Source organism: Rattus norvegicus, chromosome 3 (assembly GCF_021556685.1).
Source record: "Rattus norvegicus strain SHRSP/BbbUtx chromosome 3, alternate assembly SHRSP_T2T, whole genome shotgun sequence".
In the NCBI taxonomy this organism is placed as follows: Eukaryota; Metazoa; Chordata; class Mammalia; order Rodentia; family Muridae; genus Rattus; species Rattus norvegicus.
In genome coordinates, this window is record NC_141536.1 from 145,840,646 (window position 1) to 145,865,997 (window position 25,352).

Sequence of the window (25,352 nt, forward strand, 5' to 3'; positions counted from 1 at the left end):
GCCTCCCCCACCCCTCGCCCCTCTCCAAGGTTTCTCTGTGTGTCCTGACTGCCCTGGAACTCACTTTGTAAACCATACTGGCCTTGAACTCACAGAAATCTGCTTGTCTTTGCCTCCCAAGTGCCAAGATTACATGTGGGAGTCACCAAGTCCAGCAGCTGATTTACTTTTATAAAAATCCTGACTTCATAACTTCACAAAGCTCATTTCCTGTCATGACAATGACTACAGCAAAAGGGTAGCAGACCTCACGGCCTACTTGGCCTCCAAAGAATAAGAAGGCCTGGACCACCCACCCCAGCAAGAAGAGGAGGGAGGGGCTGGAGAGATGGCTCAGTGGTTAAGAGCACTGACTGCTCTTCCAGAGGTCCTGAGTTCAGTTCCCAGCAACGACACGGTGGCTCATAACCATCTGTAAAGATATCCGATGCTCTCTTCTGGTGTGTCTGAAGACAGCTACAGTGTACTCATATATAATAAATAAATAAATCTTTAAAAAAAAAAAGGAGGGAGAGGCCCTGTCCCAACTCAGCACCCCCCAGCACCGAGCCCCATCACGGTTTCCATCCTAGACCCTTGGAAGGAGTGGAGGGGCTTAGGGAGCCCTGCTCTCTTGAATGCCATCCATAAGGTTTACTGTAACCCCTTCCCCCACAAAGATCCCATCTCTAAATAGAACCACATTCTGGAGTAGTAGAGGTCAAGTTCCAATGTATTGTTGGGTGGAGGGTATATAACCCATCTCATAAAACATCTTTTTTGGGGGGCAGGTATGGTGGCTCACACCTTTAATTAGGGAGATTAAATTAATTTAATTTAATCAGAGGTAGATGTTATCTCTGTGAGTTCAAAGCCAACCTGGTCTATATAGAGAGTTCCAGGCCAGCTGGAATGACACAGTGTGATCCTGTCTCAAAAATAAAACACCTCCAAACAAAAACCACTGTCTTTACCCATACATATTGGGCCCTTCAGGTCAGTCCTGTAGACATCATCTTTCTTTTTTTTTTTTTTTTTTTTGGGTTCTTTTTTTCGGAGCTGGGGACCGAACCCAGGGCCTTGCGCTTCCTAGGTAAGCGCTCTACCACTGAGCTAAATCCCCAGCCCCGACATCATCTTTCTTTAGCTTTTCTTCACACACACACACACACACACACACACACACACACACGCATGTACACATGCATACACACATATAACACATGCACACACATGTACACACATACACACATGTACACACATGTACACATACACACAAACACACGCTCATATATAAGAATGTTTTGGGGTTGGGGATTTAGCTCAGTGGTAGAGCGCTTGCCTAGCAAGACCAAGGCTCTGGGTTCAATCCTTAGCTCTGAAAAAAAAAATGTTTTGCCTCCATGTATGTATGTGTACCATGTGTGTACTTGGTACACACAGAGACCAGAAGAAAGCTTCTGATTTCCTGAAATTGGAGTTATAATAGATTTTGTGCCAATATATGGGTGCTGGGAACCAAACTGAGGTCCTTTTGTAAGAGCAGCAAGCACTCTTAACCACTGAGCCCTCTCTTGAGACCCTAGTTACTTGCTTATTGCTGTTATGCTCTGACAAAAGAAACTTAGGAAGTTTTGGCTCATGGTTGACAATTACAGTCTGCTGTTGGGAGGAAGTCACAGCAGCAGGAGTTTGGGACAGCGTACTTGAGGATTCATCCTCAGCATTAGAAAAGAAAAAAAAAGAAAACCCAGAAATCCATCTACTCAATTGATTTAGGGGTTGGGCATGGCTTAGTAGGTAAGAGTGCTTGTTGACCAGGCCTGAAGGTCTCAAATACCCAAAATAAAAAGCCAGGCATGGCTTCACATACATCTCGAACGCCAGTGCCAAAGCAGGGTGTCTACAGGATCCCTGGGGCTTTCCCAATCTCAAGGGAATAAGGTGGAATATAATAGGACACCTGATTGACTCCTCTGGCCTCAGCATGCATAGGCACGTGCACATGTGTGCATATGCCATACCCACCAACACCCACTCACCATACACATAATTAAAGGATTTAGGGGTCAGAGCCACATCAGCTGACATGGGACTGAAGGATGAATCCTAGAGATCATTTTATCTGCCAAGCTGAGTTGTTGACTGGAAGCTTGGCAACTGCCCATGTGAACCTATGTGGGACTTCCCAGGAATGGTCCAAGAGCAAGCAAAGAGGAAGTCACAATGTTTTTCTGTCTTCATCTCGGAACTCAAGCTCTGTATTTCCCCAATATCCTATGGGTCACATTGGTCGGCATGGGAGGAGACTGTAAAAGGCTAGACTATCAGGCACCAATAACATCACTGTCCATTATAGAGGCTGGTTACCACTCACTGCCTAAACTCGGCCTCCATTCTTAACTCATTCATCTCACTTAATCAAATACCTGTTATTTGCCTTCCAAACATTTATCACATTATAGATTCTATATCTACTATGTAACTTACTCTGACTATAAACTCCACGGAAATCAGAGATGTTCACGGGTCTCTTTTTAATTTATTACGGTGATTTGGTTTTGTCTGAATTATAGCATGTGAATGTGTCCTACCCCCTTATATTGTAGGTCTCTGGCTCAGATTTAGAACTGAGTTCTAAACAGTGTGGAGACCGTCTGTAATCAGAAAGGAAAATTGCTCCAAGTTCAAGGCCAGTAGGGACTACACTGTGAGACCTTGCCTCAAATCAAACAAAAATCCATTAAAGCTTCAACCTTCAGTGTGTATTTAGGAAACAGCAGGAGGAGGACCGCGAGGAAACCGTGGCTCCGATAAAGCCCGCTGAACGGAATCTGCGGCTGTCCGGGGCACATCGCTTCCGGGTCACAAGGGATCACTTCCGTTGCGGCGGCACGGTGTTACCGGAGGTAAGTAAGTATTCAGGTGCGGGTTACGGGGCCGGAGCTTCCTGGAGGGCGGGATCGGGACGGCGCTACGGGTTACAGCGGCTTCCTGGGGCTGTGGACGAAAGTTACTTGCGATGGCAGTCTGCGTTCCGAGGAGACTGGGACCTTTGCCCGGGCCCTCGCTAGAGTTCTTCAGGGCCAAGGCCCAGCCTACCCTCCGCCAGGTGGAGCCCGGACTTGGTCTGTCGGGTGTGCCCTGTGTTGCTATGTAACCTAGGGCATCTCGCGTTTCCTCTCCCGGTCGGTCTCCTCCTCCGCAAAGAGCGCACATAGGATAAGGATAAGGAGGCTATGAATGTATAAGTTCGTAGGTGCAGTGTGTGCTTGAGAGAAAACTCTTGTCAAAGAGAGGGACGGTGAATGCAATAGCCTCTAACTTATCTGCGGTTTCAGTTACCTGTCACCTGAATACAGAAAGTGGAAGACTCCAGAAACAAACAGCACAAGGCTGGCTTTTACTTGGTGTGTTTTGAATAGCGTGTTGAGAGCTCAGTAGTAGAGCCTTAGTGTGCTTGAGTCCCACATTCAAGCCCCGCTACTGTTCTTCCCAGCCCTAGGAAAGTTAGCGTGATGACGTTTTACCTCTTCCGTCCTTGCACATACATCATTTTGCTTGGAGTAGCCTTCTATATATGCTCCCTACTCATTAGTCACTTAGAACAGCCGCCTGAGTTCAGGTAACCCTTATATCAGCACAAGAGTAGTAATGATAGTCTTTGGGGTTTGCCAAAGCAAACCCAAACACTGCTACTGTTAAGTAAAAAGGTGCTTTTTTACTAAAAGAAACAGTTTTTGTTTTTGCTTTTAATTTAAAGATCCAAAGATCCTTAAGTTAAAATTGTTAAAAAATCTTTGGTGAGAACAAAATGTTTGTTTGTTGTTTGTTTGTTTTTCCAAGATAGGGTTTCTCTGTGTAGTCCTGGCCTTCCTGGAACTCACTCTGTAGACCAGGCTGGATTCACGTCTGAGATCCACCTGCCTGTGTCTCCTCAGTGCTGGGATTAAAGGCATCAGCTACCACTGTCAGGCAAAACAAATCTTATATCTGTGAAATTATGAAGAAGAAACACTTGTGTTGACTATGGTATTGCACCTCTGTAATTTTAGCATTTGCGACTTGAGGCAGAAGAATAGTGAATTTGAAGCCAGCCTGGGCCCAATTGTCAGACCTTGTGTAAAAGCAAATTAGGGTTGGAGCAATGGCTCAGTAGTTAGGGTACTTGCTGCTCTTCCATAGGGCCCAGTTTCCGTTTCCGCTGTTCACATCAGGCAGTTCACGATCACGTCTGGTTCCAGAACCAGGATGGCCAGTGCTTCTGGGACTCTAGGTCATGAGCACATACATGCAGTCACAGCAGCTACTCATAATTAAATATACATCTTTAAAAAAATTAAAAACTGGCCAGGTGGTGGTGGTGCACACCTTTAATCTCAGCACTTGGGAGGAAGAGGCAGGAGGATCTCTGTGAGTTGGAGGCCAGTGTGGTCTACAGAACAAGTTCCACTAGAAGCAGATCCACTAGTCTGCAGATCGAGTTCTAAGACAGCCAAGGCTACACAGAGAACCCTGTCTCAAAAACCAAAACAAGACAAAAATAAAAGTCGGAGCTGGTGGTGCGGCTGAGTTGGAAGTGTGCTTATGTAGCATGCAAGAAGTCTCGGGCTTTATCCGTAGCACCCTAAAACTGGGGGTGGGGGTGTAGAGTACTCCTACACTCCTTGGCTGCATAGCAAATTTGAGGGCTACATGGGAACTTTTCTGAAACATCAATAAGTAGTAGTTTTGCTTTTGTACCTCACATTGCCAAGGTTACAGCCATAGTGCGTAGTAGTAAATGTTTACTTAGGGTAGACAGGGCATCACAGTTGTGAACAGAAGACATGGACAAAGAAAGCCTTACTATATGAAAGCTTCATCCAGGCTTTCCCCTGCAGGAAACAAGAACACAAAGCCACTTGCAGTGAATAGGGGGTGGCCACACAGGGTTAGGGATGGATTTGTTCTGAAAAACAGAATCTCCATAGAGGCTGTAGCTGCCAGTGAAGAAGCTTCTGCTACATTCCCAGCAGAGGAACACATGAAGGTGATTATGAAGAGCCAGCAAGTGGGGAATTGGACAGCAGATGTTGCCGGTGTGTTTCAAATTCTACATACCCCAAAGGACGCCATCATGACCTTTGATCCTTGGATAGAACAGAGAAGCAAAGGCATCCATGCGATTACTTAAGGAGCATGTTCCCTGCAACATTGTCGATAGAATTAATAAGACAACTGCAGATTGGTATGCTGTTAAAGTATTTATTTATTTATTTATTTATTTATTTTTTTATTTATTTATTTTTAGACAGGCTTTCAGTTCTGGCTGGCCTGGAACCCAGTAGATAGACCAGACTAGTTTTGAAATCACAAAGATCTGCTTGCCTCCCTAGTGTTGGGACAAAAAGTGTATGCCACTGTCCCAAGCAACTTCAATGTCTTTTTGAACGGTTTTATTAACTGAAGTTTTTAGGGTAAGAGTCGGCTCTGGCAGTGCCAACAAGCTAGATTTGGCTACTGATGGTTAATATTTTGATTACTGAGATAACTAACAGTGAAGATGAGAAAAGGGGATGTATTCAGTGTGCCCCACATTGGGAAAAGGAAGGAAGGAAAGGATCCTCTGGCTTCCAAGCGCCTCCCCAAGCACTGTCAGGGGGTTAGGCTTGAATAGAGGGGTGGAGGTATGCTATGCAGTCCTGGTCAGGATGAGGCCCTGCCTGTCATCGGTCCATCACCCGCAAGGTGGTCTGATGCTTTGAAAAAAACTGAAATCTTTCTGGACAGGTTTCCCTTCGGACTGGCTTAAGTGCTTCATCCTTTCTCTTTCCCCGTGTGTCTTTGATTCCAGTGCCAGGGACGCAAAGGCAATTGGATCTCTGTGAGTTCAAGGCCATAGAGGTCTACGTGTCTTGTTCCGTGGTGAGATTCTGTCGTAAGCAAACAGAATATCTCCTGATGGTGCTTACAATAACTTTTTTTTTAAAAGTCCTCAGCTGTCACATTCCCCAACCACCATCCCCTCTGCCTCTGACACCCAGCCATCCCCAACATAACTTGGCTTGACCCCCTTTCATGCAGTGTCAGAAGGTCCGCGGCCACCTAATGCTGCCTCACAACACCCACACTTTTATTCCACCAGACAGGCACCGTGGCATCTACTCATCACAACCTGATGGTTTGCTTCTAGGGACTGATCCTGTAGCCTTTATCACAGGGTGTGTGGAGAGGAATTAGGGTTTAGTACTGTGCTTAGTACATCCTCTGGTAAGACAGAACAACTCCGTGGCATCTTAACCTTTTTTAATTTTATGTATGTGAGCACACTATAGCTGTCTTCAGACACACCAGAAGAGGGTATCGGATTCCATTACAGATGGTTGTGAGCCACCATGTGGGTGCTGGGAATTGAACTCAGGACCTTTGGTAGAACAGTCAGTGCTCTTAACCACTGAGCCATCTTTCCAGCCCTAGCATCTCATACTTTTAAATGACAGTAAATGAATCAGTCATATTTTGCAAGATGTCTGCCCTGGAGTTTCAGTACAGCAACTACCAACTGTGATTCCCCTAGGGCCTGCTCACCTCTCCGCTAGACTCTTACCAGTGTTAAACAGCTTTTGGGAATTGTTATGATTGTTCCAATGCAGTATCTACTGATACTTATCGATTCCCCTGCCTCTCTATATACATGCTATGTGGATGCTGCAGCTTGAACCAGGTCCTCTGAAAGAGCAGTCTTAACCACTGAGCCATTCATCTCTCCAGCACTCTGCCTCTTTACTGGAAGTCTCAGAACAGCTTTTGAAACTCTCCTCATCAGGAAGCAGGATCCCTGTCCATAGTCTGTACAGCACTGGGGAGCAATTGGGAGATCCCGAAACCTCTGCCAATTTGAAATCTACATTTTTAGAGTTAAGACTTGATAAGTATTGCAATCCCTACATACACCTGAAGTTATTTATCTTGAAATGGTGGTTTAAAAGTATCTTAGGGCCTGGGAATGTAGTGCAGGTGAAAATGCTTGCCTGGCATGCACGACAATCTATCTGGGTTCAGTCCTCAACACTGCATAAACTGTGGTTCATACGGTGATCCCAGCGCTTAGGAAGTAAAGTGGGAGGTTTGCAATCACCGTTAGATGCCTGCCGAGTTCAAGGCCTGCCTAGGATATGTGAGACCAGCTCAACAAATATTTAAAATCAATTTTAGCTTTATGGCTATTTTAAGATACTGTTGAATCTCTAGATAATGAATGAGCCCGTGTCAGGACAGTACCATTAACTGGAATTTCCATGTTCAGATCTCATTTCTGCTTAAAGCCCTGCCTCTGTACCCTCTCCAGGCTATCACAGTCCAGGCAGCCTTTGGAAGCTCCTCTCGCCGGCCGGGATGGTTTCTCAGAGCACCTCTGTTGTAGATGAGGGTTTTGAGGACTACTTGCCAGTTATTTTGCAGATGTCCCTTTTTCTTGTGAGCAGACTCAGCAAAGGCTCTGAGAAGGAAGGCCGTCAGCCTGCTGTGGATCTAAGAGACATGGTTGATGTTCTCCAGGGTCGCTTGGCTTCTCCTGCTTTTACACTGTACTTCTAAGAGGAAGTCACGATGTCCTTGAGACACTTCATCTGAGATTGTGGAAGTGTATGCTCCACACACACAGACAGAGTGGCTACATAAATAGTTGTAATTCATGCGAGAGATGTGTCTGTTCTCTGCCATAGACTTATCAGCCTTTTCTCTTATCAGTATTTATTTTATACCCTGAGTTCCTCATTCTTGTATCCCAACTTTGGCTGCTAACTCCACACTCTTAACAATTCCCTGGCAATGTTTGGTTTTGCTTTTTCTGTTTTTAAAGCACTTGCATGCTTTCTGCCCCAGGCTCATCCTGTTTATTTCTGCTTAGAAATTAGCCACTTCTGTAAGGACTCCTGGTTTCTTTTATGGAAAGATGGCCCAGAAACCAAGATCTGGACACAAGGTGTGGTCATTGCTCCTGGGACACTCTTATTTCTGTGCTCTCTCAGTGGCCAGAGTATGGTATCTGTGTGTACATGGCTCTAACTATTTCTGTATGTGTCTATATTAAGATAAGTACACTATGCTGATGTCTCTAACCCTCAATTATTACCCTGTGGATGACGGTAGCCTTCCTTTTCTTATCTGGAACCTTCTCCCCACGGCAACAGACCCATTTCTCCCTTTATTCACTTATAGTCAGTTCTGGTGTGTGTGTGTGTGTGTGTGTGTGTGTGTGTGTGTGTGTGTGTTGCTTCACAACTAGACCTAGCATACAACTAGATTTCTTTTGTTTGTTTTTGTTTTTTGAGACAAGGTTTCTCTGTGTAGCCCTGGCTGTCCTGGAACTCAGTAATCCACATGCCCCTGCCTCTAGACGGCTGGGATTAAGGCATGTGTAATCATGCCTAGCTGGGGAAACAGCTTTAACAGGTGGTGTAAAGGCATCTACAGCTCCTTCAGCCTCTAGTTTTAGAGTCGCCTCTTATCCTCAGAGTCACTCATGGCAGGACCGTGTTCTCGCCACCTCTCTAGTGTGTTTAGGATTATCAGATTCATAATGGTGCCGTGCATCCCATTGTGACCATTTAAAGCCATTTGTGTACCTTAAAGCTTCCTCTTTGTGCTGTGACTTTTGGTTTTGACCTTCCTGCTAACGTCTTCTGTTTATAGAGTCAAGCTGAGCAGTTTCCTCCATCCCCTCCAAGTGTTTGAACTTCATTCACAGTTTGTCCATCCATCCTGTTGTTTTTTTATTCAGAATATGTTGTAACCTCAGACTTATACTTCCTTGGCTCCTGTCAGAAGCACTTCTTGTGAGCGTCCTGTTTCTGTTTTTGTCCCCTGGTCTGCTCTCTACACAGCAACCAGGGAGATTGTGGGATTTCTTTGCCAAGCACCCCATAGTGGCTTCACTTTCACCCAGAGTAAGAGCCAGACCCCTTATAATGGTCCACATGGCCCTCCCCAGAGAGTTCTCTCTCCTTCTTACCTTGGAGCACATTCCTGTCCTGGGAACTTTGCCCTGACTGTTCCTCCACTCTGGAATATTCTAACTAGTGGTTAAATGATACTCTCTGCCTTCCTTTTTGGGGTGTGTGTGTGTGTGTGTGTGTGTGTGTATACTGAAGACTGAATTCAGGGGCTTGTGTATGCCTCTGAACTACCTCTGCAGTCATTTGCTCTCTTACCTTAGAAGAAACGTCCCTTTCTTAGCCCTTCTCTGACCACCCCACATAGAATAACATGGCATTTTAGTTGACACTGTATGTGACTATAAGCACTCCCTAGGATGGAGGCTTCATGGCACACCACAGTGGCACCTGTCCACTGCGATCCTCTGCTAGTGCAGCCTTGGCATGCCAGTGCATGCCAGTGTTATTTCATTGGTTAGACAGGGCTGTGGTCACTCTGGTGATACAGTTGTTTTCTTTTCTCAGTATTGCATTGCCAAACCTCCCCCAGCTTGTCTTGTGTTTGTGTGCCCGGTGTGCTGTCCTTTCAGTGAAGTCCCATGGTGTACATGCTCCATCTCCAGCTAAGGTTAGTGTCCCCTTCCTGCTGGACACTTCCTGCCGTCCAGTGTTAGCAGTGGTGCTGCCAAGACTGCTTTTGTACCTGGAGGCCCTTTCTTTTTAATTATTTCCTTAATCTAAATTCTAGGAAGTAAGTTATTCAGACAGAGGATATCATCCATTTTATGACTTGTTATATGTTGGCCTAATGACCACTAAAAGAAAAAAGGCCTAAGTATATTATGGCTTTGGGCACATTTTTTGATGGACTCCAAGTGACATCAACTCTCTAAGAAGTCAAGAGATAAGCTACAGTGTAGCTGGATGCCCACAGTCAGCTGTGTATACCACCCCCAGCCTCCTGACACCTGAAGTTTCCATCACAGTACCCTTAATCTTCAGAACAATGGCAAGACTGAGTATCGCTGCCCTCATAGACTCTCAGGTTTGAGCATGAAGCATGGACAAGGGCACTAAGTTTATGAGGTGCCATGGGAGGAGTGAAGCTTTTTCTTTAGCTTTGGCACTAGGGCTGGTGCCCTGAAGAGCCTTGTCAGTTCCTCCCCTGGAACTGGGCTGGGCTGCCTTGGAATTCACTTCAGGGCCAGCTTAGGAGCTGCTCCAAGCAGTCTGCGTGCCTCCAAGCCTCGTACCTTGTACATGACCAAAGATGGTATCCTTGAGCACCATGCCCCACCTGATTCACTGTAATTGGAACCAGCCGACACGGCTCTTTCCAGAAGCCAGATCCTCCCCGGGAAGCTCTGAGGATGGGGGGCAGGACAGTGAGTGAGGGGTGGCTCCTGCTCTGAAAGGCTTCTAGAATAGACTGAACTGATACGAGAATTGTATATCTTGCTAGCCAAGCACATGACCTTTGGGAGTGACCAGGTCAAAAGGAAAACAATAAACATTTGTGTGGTACCCACTCTGTTTGCATAGTCCGCCATCTTGTAATCCTTATGTGTTTTTCATGTTGGAAAATCATTTGAAGTAGAGGAGCAGCAGGGCCCAAATGGCGGAAAGCCATATGGACAGCCTCAGGGGGACAGGGCTAGTCTGTAGAGCCATGTACTGTATGCTTAGCTAACATGGAGAGGAGAAGAAGCAGGTAAGCCAGACACGAAGGTACGGTCCTGTAATCTCAGTATTCTGGAGTTGAAGACAGCAAGATAGGAGTTCAAGGCCGTCCTAGGCTATGTGGGAACCTATGTCAAAAAGTAAAATGAAAGAAATAGTAAACAGAGAAAAGAAGAGCAAAATTTTGTTTTGCGTTAAAATGAAGCATAAAGTTTGCCTTTTTGGGGGACAGTCTTGGATTGCCCAGGCTGGCCTTGAACTTGTGATTCTCCTTCATCCACCTCCCAAGTCCTGGAATCATAGATGTGAGCCTCTGAATGTAGCTCAAAGTTTTCCACTTCTAGGAATAAATTCAGTGTCGTTAGCCATTTGTATTGCTGTTGCCAGTACTTCTGGAACTTCTTCACACTCCTAGGCAAAAACTCTCATCCTACCTAGACACTGGTTTCTATGGCTGCTCTGACAGTTTATGCCTCGCCCCCTCCCCCCCATCAGCAGCTGTGGTGGTTTGAAGGAGAGTGGCCTCCATAGGCTCATATGTTTGAAAGCTTGGTCCCCAGTTGGTGAACTGCTGGAGAAGGATTTTGAAGTGTGGCCTCGTTGGAGGAGGTGAGCCACTGAGGTGGACTTTGAGGTTTCAGAAGCCCACACTAGGCCCAGACTCTGCCTGCTGACTGCGGGTCAGGATCTAAGTAAAGCTCTTAGCTACTGCTTCGATGCCATGCCTGTCTGCTTGCTGCCATGATGGTCATGGACTGGCCCTCTGAAACTGTGAGCAGGCCCTCAATTAAAAATTGTCTTTTATGAGAGTTGCCTTGGCTGTGGTGTCTCCTCACAGAATAGAACAGAACCTAAGGCAGCAGTGCACACAGCTTCTGCCAGTTTCCCCATCTTGTTACTGACACTTGGTGCCTGCCTGTGCTTCTGATATACTTTTTATAAAACATTTCAACCCCTACCGTGTGCCATCATATCTATCCAAGATCAAAACCAAGCTTCAGGCTTGGCATCGGGTAATTTTACCCCAGAAGCCCTGTCACAAACCCTGCCATCCTGGTTTTGAGACTGAATCTTATTAAGTGTAGCCCATACTGGCTGTGTTTGTAGCACAAGCTGCCTGTGAATTCGTCCAGCTGACTACTGGGATTGCAGATGTGATCTGACTGCCCTCCCCCAGTTGTTTATTTTGTTTTTAATGCTGATTTTTAGGGGTCAGAGGCACACTTGCTGCAGCATGTAGGTGATGGTTGGAAGAGGATTCTCCTTCCATCATGCAGTCCCTGGGATCTAATTCAGGTTGTCAGGCTTGGTGGCAGATGCCTTAGCTAGCTGAGCCCTCTCTGGCCTCTGCTTTGTGACTTACGTTTAATTGTTGCCGCGTGGAAGTTCTTTGCCTATCAGAATCCTAGATCTTTACCGTCAGTGTGATTCACGTCTTCATCCATTCTCTGGGCTGTCTTTCACTCTGAGGAAGGTCCTCTGTGAACAAAAGGTCTTGATCTTTTTTCGGAGTCTAATTGACTTCTTTCTTTTGTAACTTGTGCTTTTGATGTCACATCCGGGAAACCACTGCCAAACCCAGTACCATAGAGATTTCCCCCTAAGATTCTCCTAATGGTTTTATAGTTTGGACTCTTAGATCTAGATCTTGGGTCAGTTTGAATTAGTCTTTGTATGAGGAACAAGGGGACCGGCTACCTCATCGGTTTGTTTTGTGGGTAGACATTATTTGTTGGTACCGCTTATTTAAAACCTGTCCTCTCCTGCCTATGCGTGTTGATTTGAAGCTCTCTGTATGTGTTCTCATGTCAGTAGCTCTGCTTTGATTACCTTAGTTTTCTACTAGTTTTGGACATCATAAAATAAGTTCTCCAACTTTTTTTCCAAATTAAGTTAGATTAGTTTTAGTGGTTTAACAGTGTGCCATTTCAACATATAATCAGCATAAACATTGTTAGTGAGATTGTTTACATTCTTTCATGATAAGTCTTGAAATTTGTCTACATTTAATTTAACTGTCATTTCGGTTCAGACCAGCTGCATTTGGGGCCACATGAGCACCATATTGGGTAGCTCAGAGTTCACTGGTAATTACATGGTATGGCACAAGTCTCCCTTTGAAAACACAAAGGCACCCGTGACACCTGATACTACAGTACATTTGTCTCCTTATTGTTGGGGTGGTAAAAGAAAGCATTTGTAGGTGTCATGATAACGAAGAGGCAAAGGGGGAGGGTAACACAAAAGGCTTGATGGGGAGGGTGACCCTTGTGCTCAGGCTTGGCGTTAGAATAGGGTTCTGAATAGCAGTCATGGTTGGAAGGCTGTTCTGGGCAGATCGCAGCTTCATGGAGGGCTCGGCGTTCTTGGAGAGCCACAGCAGTTCTTCCAGCGTTACCAGGGTATTAAGAATGGAATAGGATGGGGTTGGAGTGATGGCTCAGTAGTTAAGAGCACAGGCTGTTCTTCCAGAGCACCAGGGTTCAACTTACAACTGTCTATAACTCCACTTACAGGGGATCTGACACACAGACATACATGCAGACAAAACACCAATGCATGTAAAACAAAAATGAATAAATCATTAAAGAAGAAGAAAGAAAGAAGGAAGGAAGACAGAAAGGAATGGGAACCAGAAAGAAAGAAAGAGAGAAAGAAAGAAAGGGAAGGAAGGAAGGAAGAAAGAAAGAATGGAATCGGAACCAGGCAGTGGTGGCAAAAGCTTGTAATCCCAGCACTCAGTAGGCTAATCTAGGCTAGCCTGGTCTACAGAGGAAGTTCTGGGACAGCTAGGGCTACGCAGAGAAACTGTCTTTAAAAAAGAGAGAGACTGGAGGGCTGGTGAGAAGAGAGGTGGGCTAAGGTCTGACTGGTCACCCTGTTACCTATCTACCAGCTTTTGTATATAGGCTGGGGCTTCCCTGTATCCACTTTGTCTCTCCATTCAAACTTGTAGTTAGAGCTGGGTATGTCACACATCTGCATGCCAGCCCTTGGGAGACAAAGTCAGGAAGGCAGACAGATTTTGAGTTCAAGACCAGCCTGATCTAGATATCCAGGACAGCCAGCACTACATAAAGAGACTGTCTCAGAAAACAGAACCAAAAACAAAACAAAACAAAACAACAACAACAAAACCCCAATAAACAAACAAACAAATAAAATAACAGCAGCAAAAAGTAATTAGAACTTAGCGCTTTTCTCTGCTTTACTTTTTACTTGGTCAAGTTTTAAAAGGGCCGGGTCTCCCAAGGCTTACACCAGGTTCCAGTTTCCCTTCCTAGCCATGTGGGTACCAATTTCCACCCTGGGATCTCCATCTGCTTTTCTTTCTATCTCTAATATTCTTCCCTCAGATTACAAGTGTGAGTCACTCCACTTCTACCCTGTTCTCATCTCTGTTTACTGAAGACCTGTGGCATCTACAGAGGTCTTCCCTCCCACCCCATACAAGCCCAAATGTCTCCCAGACAGTTTCTCTCCCCATACAGCCTGGCTCCGTGGTTCCCTGTCTGCCTCCGTTCTTCAGTCTTTGGTATTCCTAAGTGTAGTTTCACTAGGTGGGTGACTAGATAAACCGAGTCAGATGGGTAGTTGGTGATCCTCAGTTGGTAGGGTGCTTGCTCAGCATTCCTGAGGCCCTGGGTTCCAGCCCCAGCATTTGGAAGGCAGAGACAGGAAATCCGAAGCTCATGCTCATCCTGGGTTAATAGCAGGCTCCAGGCTAGCCCAAGACGATCGAGACACTCTCTCAAATGCAAAACAGAATGAAATACAGAGATATGCAGGTCTTTATGAAAACATTGGTTGGATATTTTTGCATTTGCTTATTTATTTGTATTAGCTTTATATTCAGAAGACAGCAAACACTTACAAAGTGGAAAGTGTGTGCATATTTCCTCCAGTTAGATTCAAGAGTGACTTATGCCTCTCGAAGTTGCTTCCTGTTCTTGTGTATGTGTGCATGTGCACCGTGGGACCACTCAGAGATCACATGGAGAAACCTGACATTCACTCTTTCCTTTAGAACTTGGTTCTGGAGAGCAGTGAATCTCAAGAGACGCCTGGCAGTGGTGCCTTGGGCCATGGCCTCTGACCTGGATTTCTCGCCTCCCGAAGTGCCTGAGCCCACCTTCCTGGAGAACTTGCTGCGGTATGGGCTCTTCCTGGGAGCCATCTTCCAGCTCATCTGTGTCCTGGCCATCATCGTACCCATTCCCAAGTCCCAGGAGGCGGTGAGTCCTTCCCTAGGACCTTAGCTTTCTGGATGGCAGGCTAGGTTCTTATACCGGGAAAACCACCAGACAGGTTGGCAGGGACTATGCTGGCCCCTTACCAAGTTAGCCTTGTCCCTGGAAGCCTACCTGATGGATCTTTTTCATAGTTTTGTTTTGTTTTGTTTTTTAAAGGCAAATTCTTATTATATAACCTAGGACTCATCCCAAACTCTATCTTCATAAGTCCTGTATGCTAGGTTTCTATTAAGCGCTTATTTTATTTTATTTTATTTTATTTTATTTTATTTCGAGACAGAGTCTAGCTGGCTTTAGACTTGAGGTAGCCTCCTGGGACTAGCAGTGAGCCATCACGAATGGCTTCTGGTAAGACTTTCTTTAGCTCCTTGCTCATCAGACTGCTGAGAGATGTGCCTCTGCCTTCAAGGGGTGTCTCGTACTTGATGATGCATAGTCCCAGTACTTAGGGCAGGAGGATTGTGAGTCCAAGACCAGTCTGGGCTGGTTAGTGAGAGCCCATCTCCCAAAATTGGGTGGGGGGGAAGCAATAAATGTACCTCCAGGAGAAGTACAATATCCAATATGAGTGACTAACTCATCCCTGGGGGAGGGCAGTGTTGTTCCTGCTGCAGACGGGAAATGCACGGATGTCTGCCAGGTGCGGTGGGGAGGACAGGAGAAATGTGTTCTGAGGTAGAGGAAGTGCCTTCGAGGAGCTGGAGCACTACAGGACCGGGCTAGTCCAGGGACCTAGAGATGACAACGGCTACCTCAGAGGGGAGGGTGAGCGGTGCAGTGGAGGAGTAGGCGGGGCACAGAGGGTTTGAAGATACATGGTGACAGGATCACATTGGCTTTGTGTTTGTACACTGCCCCCATTTTCTTCTGATGTTGATTTGTTGAAGAAACCAAGTCTTTATCATCTGTGATCTATACGTCCCGCAATTTGGATGACTGCTTTTCTGTGTGGCTGCTGCTCCCACAGGAAGTTCCATATGAGCACCTGAGGCCGTGCAGTCATTGCTGTACTCATCATGACTGGTGCTGTGGACTTGCTGGTTCACAGCTGAGGTTAGTGTAGGCAGCAACATGGTGTCTGGCTCCTGTGCACTGAGAGACTGTCGTAAGTTCAGATGGTCTCTCTGACCCTGAAGTCTTTGTCCTAAATGGCTGTAGCGTTGGCTGCTGCTCTCCTGAGACTCAGAATCCCCTCTGCAGTGCTAGCTGCAGCCACTGAGTGAGGCTCTTTGTGCTGAGTTCAGTGAGCTATGACGCCGGCCGGGACTGGGAACTGAACCCAGGTCCTCTGCAACAGTAACAAGTCCTCTTGGCTGCTAAGCCATCTCTCTAGTGCCCTGTTTTGATGTCTAAATTACACTTACTTGTTTATTTGTTCATTGGGAGTGTGTGTGTGTGTGTGTGTGTGTGTGTGTGTGTGTGTGTGTGTGCACGCGTACTTGTGTGGAAGTCAAGGACAACTTTTGGAGTTGGTTCTCCCCCTCCACCATGTGTGTTCTGGGATAGAGCTCAGTTTGTCAGTCTTGGCAGCAGACAGTTTACCGTGGGATCTACTCCACTGACCTGGGCTTTATTTCTTTGTTTTGATACTTGAGTTAGGGTCTTAAACCAAGCTGTCCTTAAATTAGCTGTCCTCTTCTCCCACTTTACCCCCCCAAGTGCTGTGATAACAAGAAGTGTGTGCCAACACACCCAGCCACAATATGTTTTTTAAAAGAGAAGTTGCCCCAGGTATAATGGCTCACAGCTATAATTACAGCATGCAGGAAGCTAAAGCAGGAGGATTGCTGTAAGTTTGAGGGCAGTCTAGACTCAAGTAAATTGTCGGCCAGTTTGGACTGTATACAGTGAGACTCTATCTCAGTGGAAAGAATTGGAATTCCTATTGGGTATTTAGAATTCAAACTGAAGACTCGGATATTTTTTTTTCTTTTTTTCTTTTTTCTTTTTTTTCGGAGCTGGGGACCGAACCCAGGGCCTTGCGCTTGCTAGGCAAGCGCTCTACCACTGAGCTAAATCCTCAACCCCAGATATTTTTATTTTGAGTTTATAATTGAATCTTAAAACATTTTTCACATTTGTTTGTTTGTTTAGATAGTTGGTGTGTGAGTGTGTGTATGTGCCACTGTGTACGGAGGACAGAGGACAACCATCAAGAGTTGGATGGTGAGGGTCCCTGGGATTGAACTCAGGTTGCTAGGCTTGGCCTTTACCCACTTTACCCACTGAGCTATCTTGCCAGTTCTAAAGTTCTATCTTTGGTTTATATTGGCAGTCTTATTTCATAGAAAGAGTAACAAAATGACTAATTTGTTCTGTCCTGCTATGTTGGAGGTCACCAAGGCCAACTTAGATTTAGTGATGGACTAGGAGGCCTTGCACCTATGGTTACCGCAGTAAAAGGCTATAGAGAAGGCATGGGATAAAGCTGGGGAGAAACTGACCCAAGTCCAAAAGTGCCCTGACTGGAGCCACAGAGATGTGTCCAGCTCCAACAGCAAGGAGCCCATAGATCACGAAACATTGTCTAGCAAGGAACTCCTTAGAGAGTCTGTGTCCAGGTTGTGTATGTGGGCTGTGTTGGGCTATCTGAGACAGTATCACATAGCAGAGGTTGGCTTACATTCCCGATCTTCCTGCCTCTATATCCCTAATGGAATTTTAGACATGTACTACCACGCCTGGTTTATGGGGTGTTTGGAACTAACCCAGGGCCTCATGCATGCTAGGCAAGCACTCTACCAAATGAGTGACATCCCCAGCCTATAAACATGGCCACCAGCTAATAGTTTTCTTTTTCTGTGACAGTATTGGGCATGAGATCTGGGGCATCGCCTACTGAGAGGCAAGTGTTCTACTAGGCATGAGCTATAACCCTAGCCCACAAGGCGTTTATTAGGAACTGGTCATATAAGCACTTCCTACCGACTGTATACTCAGATTTCAGAGTTGCAGACCGCAGATGTCCAGCATAAGCTGCATTGCTTAATGGGGTAGGCACAGCGCACTCTTACTAGCTGTGGGCATGAAGAGCCGTTAGAGATCCCAGCGCCCAGTGCTGGTGAGGACCAGCCGTGCCAACAGGGACCATCCATGCGGCAGCTTCTAGAAAGATGGCAACTGTGTTTCAGGTTACACACCTACAGTGTGTGATTATCACTGACCCGAGACTCAGGCGGGAAGGTGGGGGAGTTTGCCATGAGAAGGGTGTGTCAGCCTCTTCTCTGTGGATCACTTCACTCTGGAAGACGTTAGGTGCATTTGCTACAGCTTGGTTTTAGTTTCTAGGAATTTTTCTTTTTAATTTGTTTTTGAAATCTTATAAAATGTTTATATAACATTTCCAAACTGTGTAATAAGGAACATTCATAGAAGTTTCCTTTAATCTTATTATGCCCCCACCACTCCCTGCTTCCTCCCATAGGGAGCCATTTTTATTACTATGATTCATCTTTATCATTTTGATTCATTGTTATTAAAGCAAATAAATGCTTGTGTGTTGTGTATATATGAATATTTGTGCGTTTGTGGTCCTTCCTCTGAGGCACTGGGCTGGCACATCATCATAAACCTACTTTCTTCTTCTTTTTTCTTTTCCCTAATGCCTCACTATGTAGCCTTGGCTGGCTGGAACTCCTCTGCATGTAGACCAGACTGGCTTCACGCCTGTCTGTCTCTCTGTCTCTCTGTCTCTGTCTCTCTGTCTCTGTCTGTCTCTGTCTGTCTGTCTGTCTCTCTCTCTCTCTCTGTCGTGCTGAGATTAAAGGCATATGTCACCATGGCCTGCTGTTTCTTTTTGGTTCTTTTTTTTTTTTTTTTTTTCGGAGCTGGGGACCGAACCCAGGACCTTGCGCTTCCTAGGCAAGCGCTCTACCACTGAGCTAAATCCCCAACCCCGGCCTGCTGTTTCTTAATGCACAGCACGTCCTGGGGACTGCACATCTTGGGGTTTGTGTTCTGAAGCTCCTGCTTATGCAGTGGAGAGGGTGATGGGTCCTGGTGCAGTGGGGAACCAAGTCACAGGAGCAGGTATGGTATGGGTCCAGGGGAGGAGGCGCACCAGGTTTTAAGTTTTTAAAAAGTGCCCTTAAGGGGCTGGAGAGATGGCTTAGGGAGCACTGGCTGCTCTTCCAGAGGACCCAAGTTCAATTCCTAACATCCACATGGCAGCTCACACCTATCTGTAACTCCAGTTCCAGGGCTTCTGCTATCATGATACAGACAGACAGACATATTAAAAAAATTAAAAATTACATATTTTAAAAGGTGCCTTTAAGGCACCTGGGTGGTCTGTCAAGTCAGCAGGTGGGTTGTGGGTCTGTAGAAAGAAGAGGCTGGGGGCAAGCAGTTAGGACGTGAAGGCATGTGTCAGAGGACAGTGAAGCCCTTAGAGCATGGAGAGGAAGTCTCCCAGGAGACACAGAAGCAAGATGAGAAAAGGACTCCGAGCTGGCCCTGTGGCACACAGCTGTAATCCCAGTAAACTCAGGACTGATTTGGGCCGCATAGACACTGTCTGCAGCAGGGGTATGGAAGTGCTCAGTGTTTGTAAAGTGCTTGCTGTGCGACATGAGGACCTTAGCATCCACAGTGCATGTGACTCCAGTTCTGGGTGAGTGAGACAGACAGAATATCAGGGCTCGTTCGCCACCAACCTAGCTGAAAAATAGCAAGTTCCAGGTTAGGCGTTTCTTCTCGTTTCTGTACCACATACAGCACGTGCACTTTCTCATGCCCATATACACAGGACAGGGCAGAGCTTGGAGGGGCTCCAGCATGGACAGACTTGTGGCCCATGCTGGTTTCCTCCTCAGTGTATTCGGGGATTTTGTGGATGTCACCCGTAGTCACAGCTCACTTTAAGAACATAGTCCCTGGCCTCAGTCCTCAGCTAGGGCATGCTGTGGGTGTTATAAGTGACAAACCTATTGTCATTAGCTGCCTCTGCTGAAGCTGCTCTGGCTCTCCAGGGATGGGGGTGATAACTTGTTTTATTTGGAGAGCTAGGAAGGGAAGCCATGTTCCGCCTATTGTTCTTAACCCTTTGAAGTGAGCAGAGGCTTGGAGCCATCCCACAGGGTAAGGCCTTTGAGCAAGGAGTTGACAAAGAGCTGAGAAATAAGCTCCCCAGATCATGTTCACTGTGACATACCCCCCCCACCCGGTAATGAAATTTTTTAAAAAATTTAATACATGTCTCCTAAAAACAGCAAAAAATATGTTTTAAGTACATCTCCTAAGTCACCAACAAGCAGGAAGCCCTAACTTTTTTTAGAATAAGAATTCATCGCAGTGGGGTTGGGGATTTAGCTCAGTGGTAGAGCACTTGCCTAGCAAGTGCAAGGCCCTGGGTTCGGTCCCCAGCTCCGAAAAAAAGAAAAAAAAAAAAAAAGAATTCATCGAATTCATCGCAGTAAGTTGTTTTGCTTTTCTTGGAGTTCATGGGCAGGGGACACAGGGAGCTGTCTTCCTAACTGACCTTTACTGTGTTAACTTAGCTTTTGTTTATTTTGTTGAAACAAGACTTCCCACTCTAGCCCATGCCGGCCTTAAACTGATAATAACAGGCCTTCCTGCCTCAGTTTCCTACGTACTGGACTTGCAGGCATGTGCCACCATACAGAAGTGTCTTAGCTGTCTTTGTGAATGCATGTGTGTCTGCGTAGAGGTCAGAGGGTAACTCACAGGGATTGGTTCTCTCTACTGTGTGCACTCTGGGGATTGAACTCCAGTCAGCAGCTTGGTGGTTAAGCAGTTCACCTGCTCAGCCATCTCACTGGCTCCAGTGTTAGCTGGTCAGGAACTCACTGTGTAGACCAGGCTGTCCTCAGACTCAGAGATCTGCCCGCTTCTCTTCTAAGTTCTAAGGTTAAAAGGGTATGCCATTATAATCTACCCTTTTTCCTTTAAAAAAAAAAAAAAAAACAGCTCACTAGGGGACTGGAGAGATGGTTCAGTTAAGATGGCTACACCTAAGCTTGGCTTCCAGCACCTACATTGGGCATCTCATAACACTTATTATAACTCAGGCTCCAGAGGATCCAACACCCTCCTCTGGCCTCTGTAGGCACCTGTATAAATACACGTACACATAAATACAAATAAAATAAATCTTAAACAACAAAAAACTGGGGCTGGAGAGATGGCTCAGCTGTTAGGAGCACTGGCTGCTCTTGCAGGGGACCTGGGTTTGGTTTCCCAGCACCCACATGGTGGCTTATAACCAACTCCAGTTCCAGCAAGTCCCATCTCTGTGGGTACCAGGCATGCCCATGGTATACATTTAAACAAGGAGACAAATCACTCATACACATAAAATAACATACGTCTTTTAAAAGTTAAAAAAAAAAACCCAAAACCAAAGTCTTCTCAGTGGGTTAGCAGTAGTGGGGATGATGATGATGATGCTAGCATAGAGTAGTGAACCACGTACTGCCGTAGGCTAGCATATGGCCCCTGGAACGAGGGTTCTGCCACCAACTTCCTTCTGTATGTTGCCATGAGACAGCCTCCTCCCCTCCCACAGCCGGTAACTAATGCGCACAGTGCTGAGTGTCTAACAGCCGTCAGGGGTGGAGGAAGAAGGGGGCTTTAACTGGAGGACAAGGGAGGTCTTAGGGAGCCTGGGAAAGTAGGGGCAGCTTGTAGAGGCTCCCTATGGCCTGAGGGCAGCGGGAGGTGCTTGGTAGAGGACGATGCTACAGAGGTGGGGGAGGGGCCGAATGGGGTGTAGAGCTCAGAGAACAGTGCTGCTCTTTGCCGTTTGCTTAGGGCAAAACCATCCTCTTGCTCGGCATGTAGACACAATTATTAGTGGCTTTTTGGGTCAGAAGATAGTATTTTTGGCTCCAGATGCTGGGAAAGCCTTTGAAAAGCAAAAGTGTCTTTCCTGTTCTCCAATAAGCTGATTCCTTACAATGGTTTATACATGCCTTCAGCGCTTCAATACCTAAGAGATTATTTGAAAGCTCTTTAGGAGCTAATGGGGGGCAGGGGAGAACACATATAAATGCTTCCCACACCACCCCCTTCCTTTTCAGAGGAAAAACAAGAACCCATTGGCCAATGCAAGCCAAGCCTCTGGAATCCTAAGCCAGATGGAAGGTTTTCCCATTGACACCTCATTACGCTAAGACCTGAGAAAACAGTTATTTGCTCCTGACTAAGGCCAAGGTCACACAACCCAAGTATTTTCCTGTAGGCTGAATTCTAAAATATGAGGTAACAGGTCCTTAGACACAGACAAAACAGCAAATACATTTGTCTTTCAAGCCAAGTTTGGTTATATGGAGCATGGTAAAAAAGAATCTAAGGGACACTGGTGACCAGCGTGTAAAGGCCCCAAGCCTTTCCCAGTTCCAGAACCTGCATGATCGAAGAAGAGAACTGATTCGATAAAGTTGTCCCCTGACCTTACAATGTCACACGTGTGTACACACACACAATAAATGAATGTAGTAAGATTTAGGCTGTACATAGTGGCACACACCTTTAATCAGAGCGCAGCGGCAGGTAATCTCTGCAAGTTCAAGGCTAGCCTGGTCTATGTATTCAGCTACAGGTATGTGGTGAGACCCTGTCTCAAAAGGAAGATAAAATAAAAAAGATTTCTGAGATAGCATCTAGGCTCTAGAAGAAAAGAAATTGATTTTTGATTCTTGCCGTGAGCCAGGGGCTGGGAGTGTCCTCACTTTGTGGTTCTGTACCTGTGTGGGGACATCTGGGAAGTTTTTGTAGTCCTGAACTGACTGCCAGAGATGCCGAGTCTCTTTTTCAGAGGGTTAGGTCAATGCTTACAACATGCCCAGATGAAACTAACATGTATCCTGGTCTAGCCCTTAGATTCTTCTGTAGCATAAACTAATTTTAGGAGGACGGGTTAAGTTTGAAATGATAGCTTGATATTACAGGTTGAGAAGGGAGCTGAGTGGTGGTAGTGTATGCTTTCAATCCCAGCACTCAAGAGGAAAGGCAGGCAAGTCTCTGAGTTCAAGGCCAGCCTGGTTTACAGAGCTAGTTCCAGATAGCCAGGGACACCTGGGAGAAAGCCTCTCTGGAAAGAAAAAATAACAACAAAAACAAAAACCAACCAAACAAGTTGGGAAAGGAAACCTGGGAGAAGTTAGAAGACTCTCATAGGGCCATTTCCTCTGCTCCCTGACTGTGGTGAGATGACATCTCCCACAATTTCCCTCTTTCAGCTACAGCATCCTAGGGAGGCTGCCTTCCTGCTTGGCCCAGTTCAAAGGACTCTGGAAGGAACCGTATGGCTGGCCTGCTGAGGACAGCAGTCGTCAGTGGGTTGGGGCTTTAGAGTGATGGCTGGGATTGAGGAGCGGAGATCTCTTCCTCTAAAAGCTGGACTCCTGGGGAGCTTATGTGAAACTCCCAGAAACTAGAGGCAAACAGGTTCTGCTTACCATCTCTGCCGGGCCCAACGTCCTCCTCAGAGGGGTTCTAGCAGGGCTGCCTTTAGGCTTCTGGGGTTTGTGATGACATTGGCAAGCTCACTGGTATTTTTCTGGGGAGGTCTGTGTAGGTTTTCCTAGGTGAGATGCAGCATCTTAAAGGGCAGCGAGCCACACGTACTGAGGCCGATCACTGAGATCCTGTGAGTTTGAGGCCAGCCTGGTCTGTATAGCAAGTTCTAGGACTACATAATGGGAGCCTGTCTTAAGGAAGAGAAGAAAAGAGAGGGAGGAAGAAAAAGAAAAGAAAGAATAGTGAGGGAGTGCGGGTGGCTACTCTCTGCCCTGTCTGGCCTGAGCTTGCCACCCAGGTCTCTTCTGGTTCAGCTTCTGCACAGAACGTAGAACCTGTTAGTCCTACGTGAGGGGTCCTGGCTCTGTTCAGTACCTTCTGTAGCAGGCAGTACCTTCTGGCCACTCTCCATGAGTTTAGATTTGGCTGAGCTAATCTCAAATATTCCTGACTTTTCTCAGCAACCAGCTGCCAACACTTAGAAGGTGGACAATTTTGCTTGCTTACATCTCTGTCCGGGTCTGCAGTGTTAATAAGAACTCAGTGGCCTGGTTCCTGTGGCTTCCCACACAGACATGGTATTGGCTCATTAGCTTGGGGAACTGGGGATCTCAAGGCAGTTCCTGCCTTTCCCACGGTACTGACTTCCTTCTCATGTCCTGTGCTGAGTAGGAAAGATAGTTGCTGTCAGCGTCCCTATCACCAGGGTTTATAGCTCAGGGCCATTTCCTTGCTCGGTTACTTTACAAATCTCATGGAGGGTCTACTTGACCACGTGCTCTCCTGGGGAACTCACTGGCATATAGTGAGTGTGGTGACATTTTTTTTTTTTTTTTTGGTTCTTTTTTTTTTTCGGAGCTGGGGACCGAACCCAGGGCCTTGCGCTTCCTAGGTAAGTGCTCTACCACTGAGCTAAATCCCCAGCCCCGAGTGTGGTGACATTTAATATGCTGCCCACAGAGCTGTCCCTTCCAACCTGAAGCCTGTAGTGTTCGGAGATCTAAAAGCCCTTCCTGAGCTCTGGGTCAATGGCCAGAAAAGTTCTGTGTGAGAGCCTTGAGTTTCCATGCGCAGCAGGGTCACCATAACGGTACAGTTAACTTGAACAAACATGTTCCCAGTCCTGGCATCCAGGGACTAGCTCACAGAACCACCTCTGGTTCTGCTGCCATGTAGTTGGCTTGGGAGGCAGGTGTGCTTTACTTAATGACATGTTCCTGAGATGCTGTGTGAGCAGAGTGAAGGCATCATGCTTCCACAACCGCCAGGCTGCGAGTGTGTGCCAGCTCACAGGGAGGGTAGACACACAGCACACAGACTGACCAGTGGGAAGGACCGAGAGAGAGGGGGGGGGGGAGAGAGAGAGAGAGAGTGTGTGTGTGTGTGTGTGTGTGTGTGTGCGCGCGCGCGCGTGCATGCTCATCTGTGGGCCTGCTTGTCTTTCTCAATTGCTTATTGTGTTGTTTTTCTTAACTAATTTTTATCTTATTTTTTATGTATAAGAATGTGTGTGTGTGTGTGTGTGTGTGTGTCTATGCACCATGTGTGTGCAGTGTTCATAGAGGCCAGAGGAAGCTCTGGATCTCCTGGATCTCCTGGCATGGGTTACAGATGGTGAGTGCTGGGAATCCAACCCAGGACCACTGCCAAGATCAGCTCTTGGCCAACTGAGCCCTCTCCCAGCTCCATTCTCTTTCTGCTTTCGAGATGAGTTCTCACTGGACTTGAAACTCAGCAGTTCAGCTGCACTAGCTGGCCAGCAAACCCCAGGCATCTTGTCTTGGCCTTTCTAAGGCAGGATAGCAGGTGTGTGCTACCATGCCCGATTCCATACCTGGGTACAGGGGATTTGAACTCAGGTCTTTATGCTACTACAGCAAATGCTTTACCGACCACCCCTCCCAGATTGTTTTTTCTAACACAGTTCCACTTACCTGCCAAGTGTCTTGGACGCTGTGTGTGTTTGGCATAGTTGAGCCTTGTGAACAGCCTCCCCCACTCCCCATTTCATCTGCTATCAAGTCCTCGTCTCAGGGCCACT

The 25,352-nt window shown here is 46.5% G+C and overlaps 1 protein-coding gene across 4 annotated transcripts in view; it reads left to right on the forward strand.

Annotated features, from left to right (window-relative positions):
• The first annotated feature begins 2,856 nt into the window (after positions 1-2,856).
• Positions 2,857-25,352, forward strand: part of Manbal (mannosidase beta like) — a 29,613-nt gene continuing 7,117 nt past the window's right edge. The window contains exons 1-2 of one of the 4 annotated variants that reach the window (XM_087653936.1): positions 2,857-5,209; positions 14,605-14,812. In XM_087653936.1, the coding sequence (XP_087510062.1) occupies positions 14,663-14,812 (150 nt within the window). In that variant the 5' untranslated portion in view covers positions 2,857-5,209; positions 14,605-14,662. 4 annotated transcript variants of the gene reach the window in all.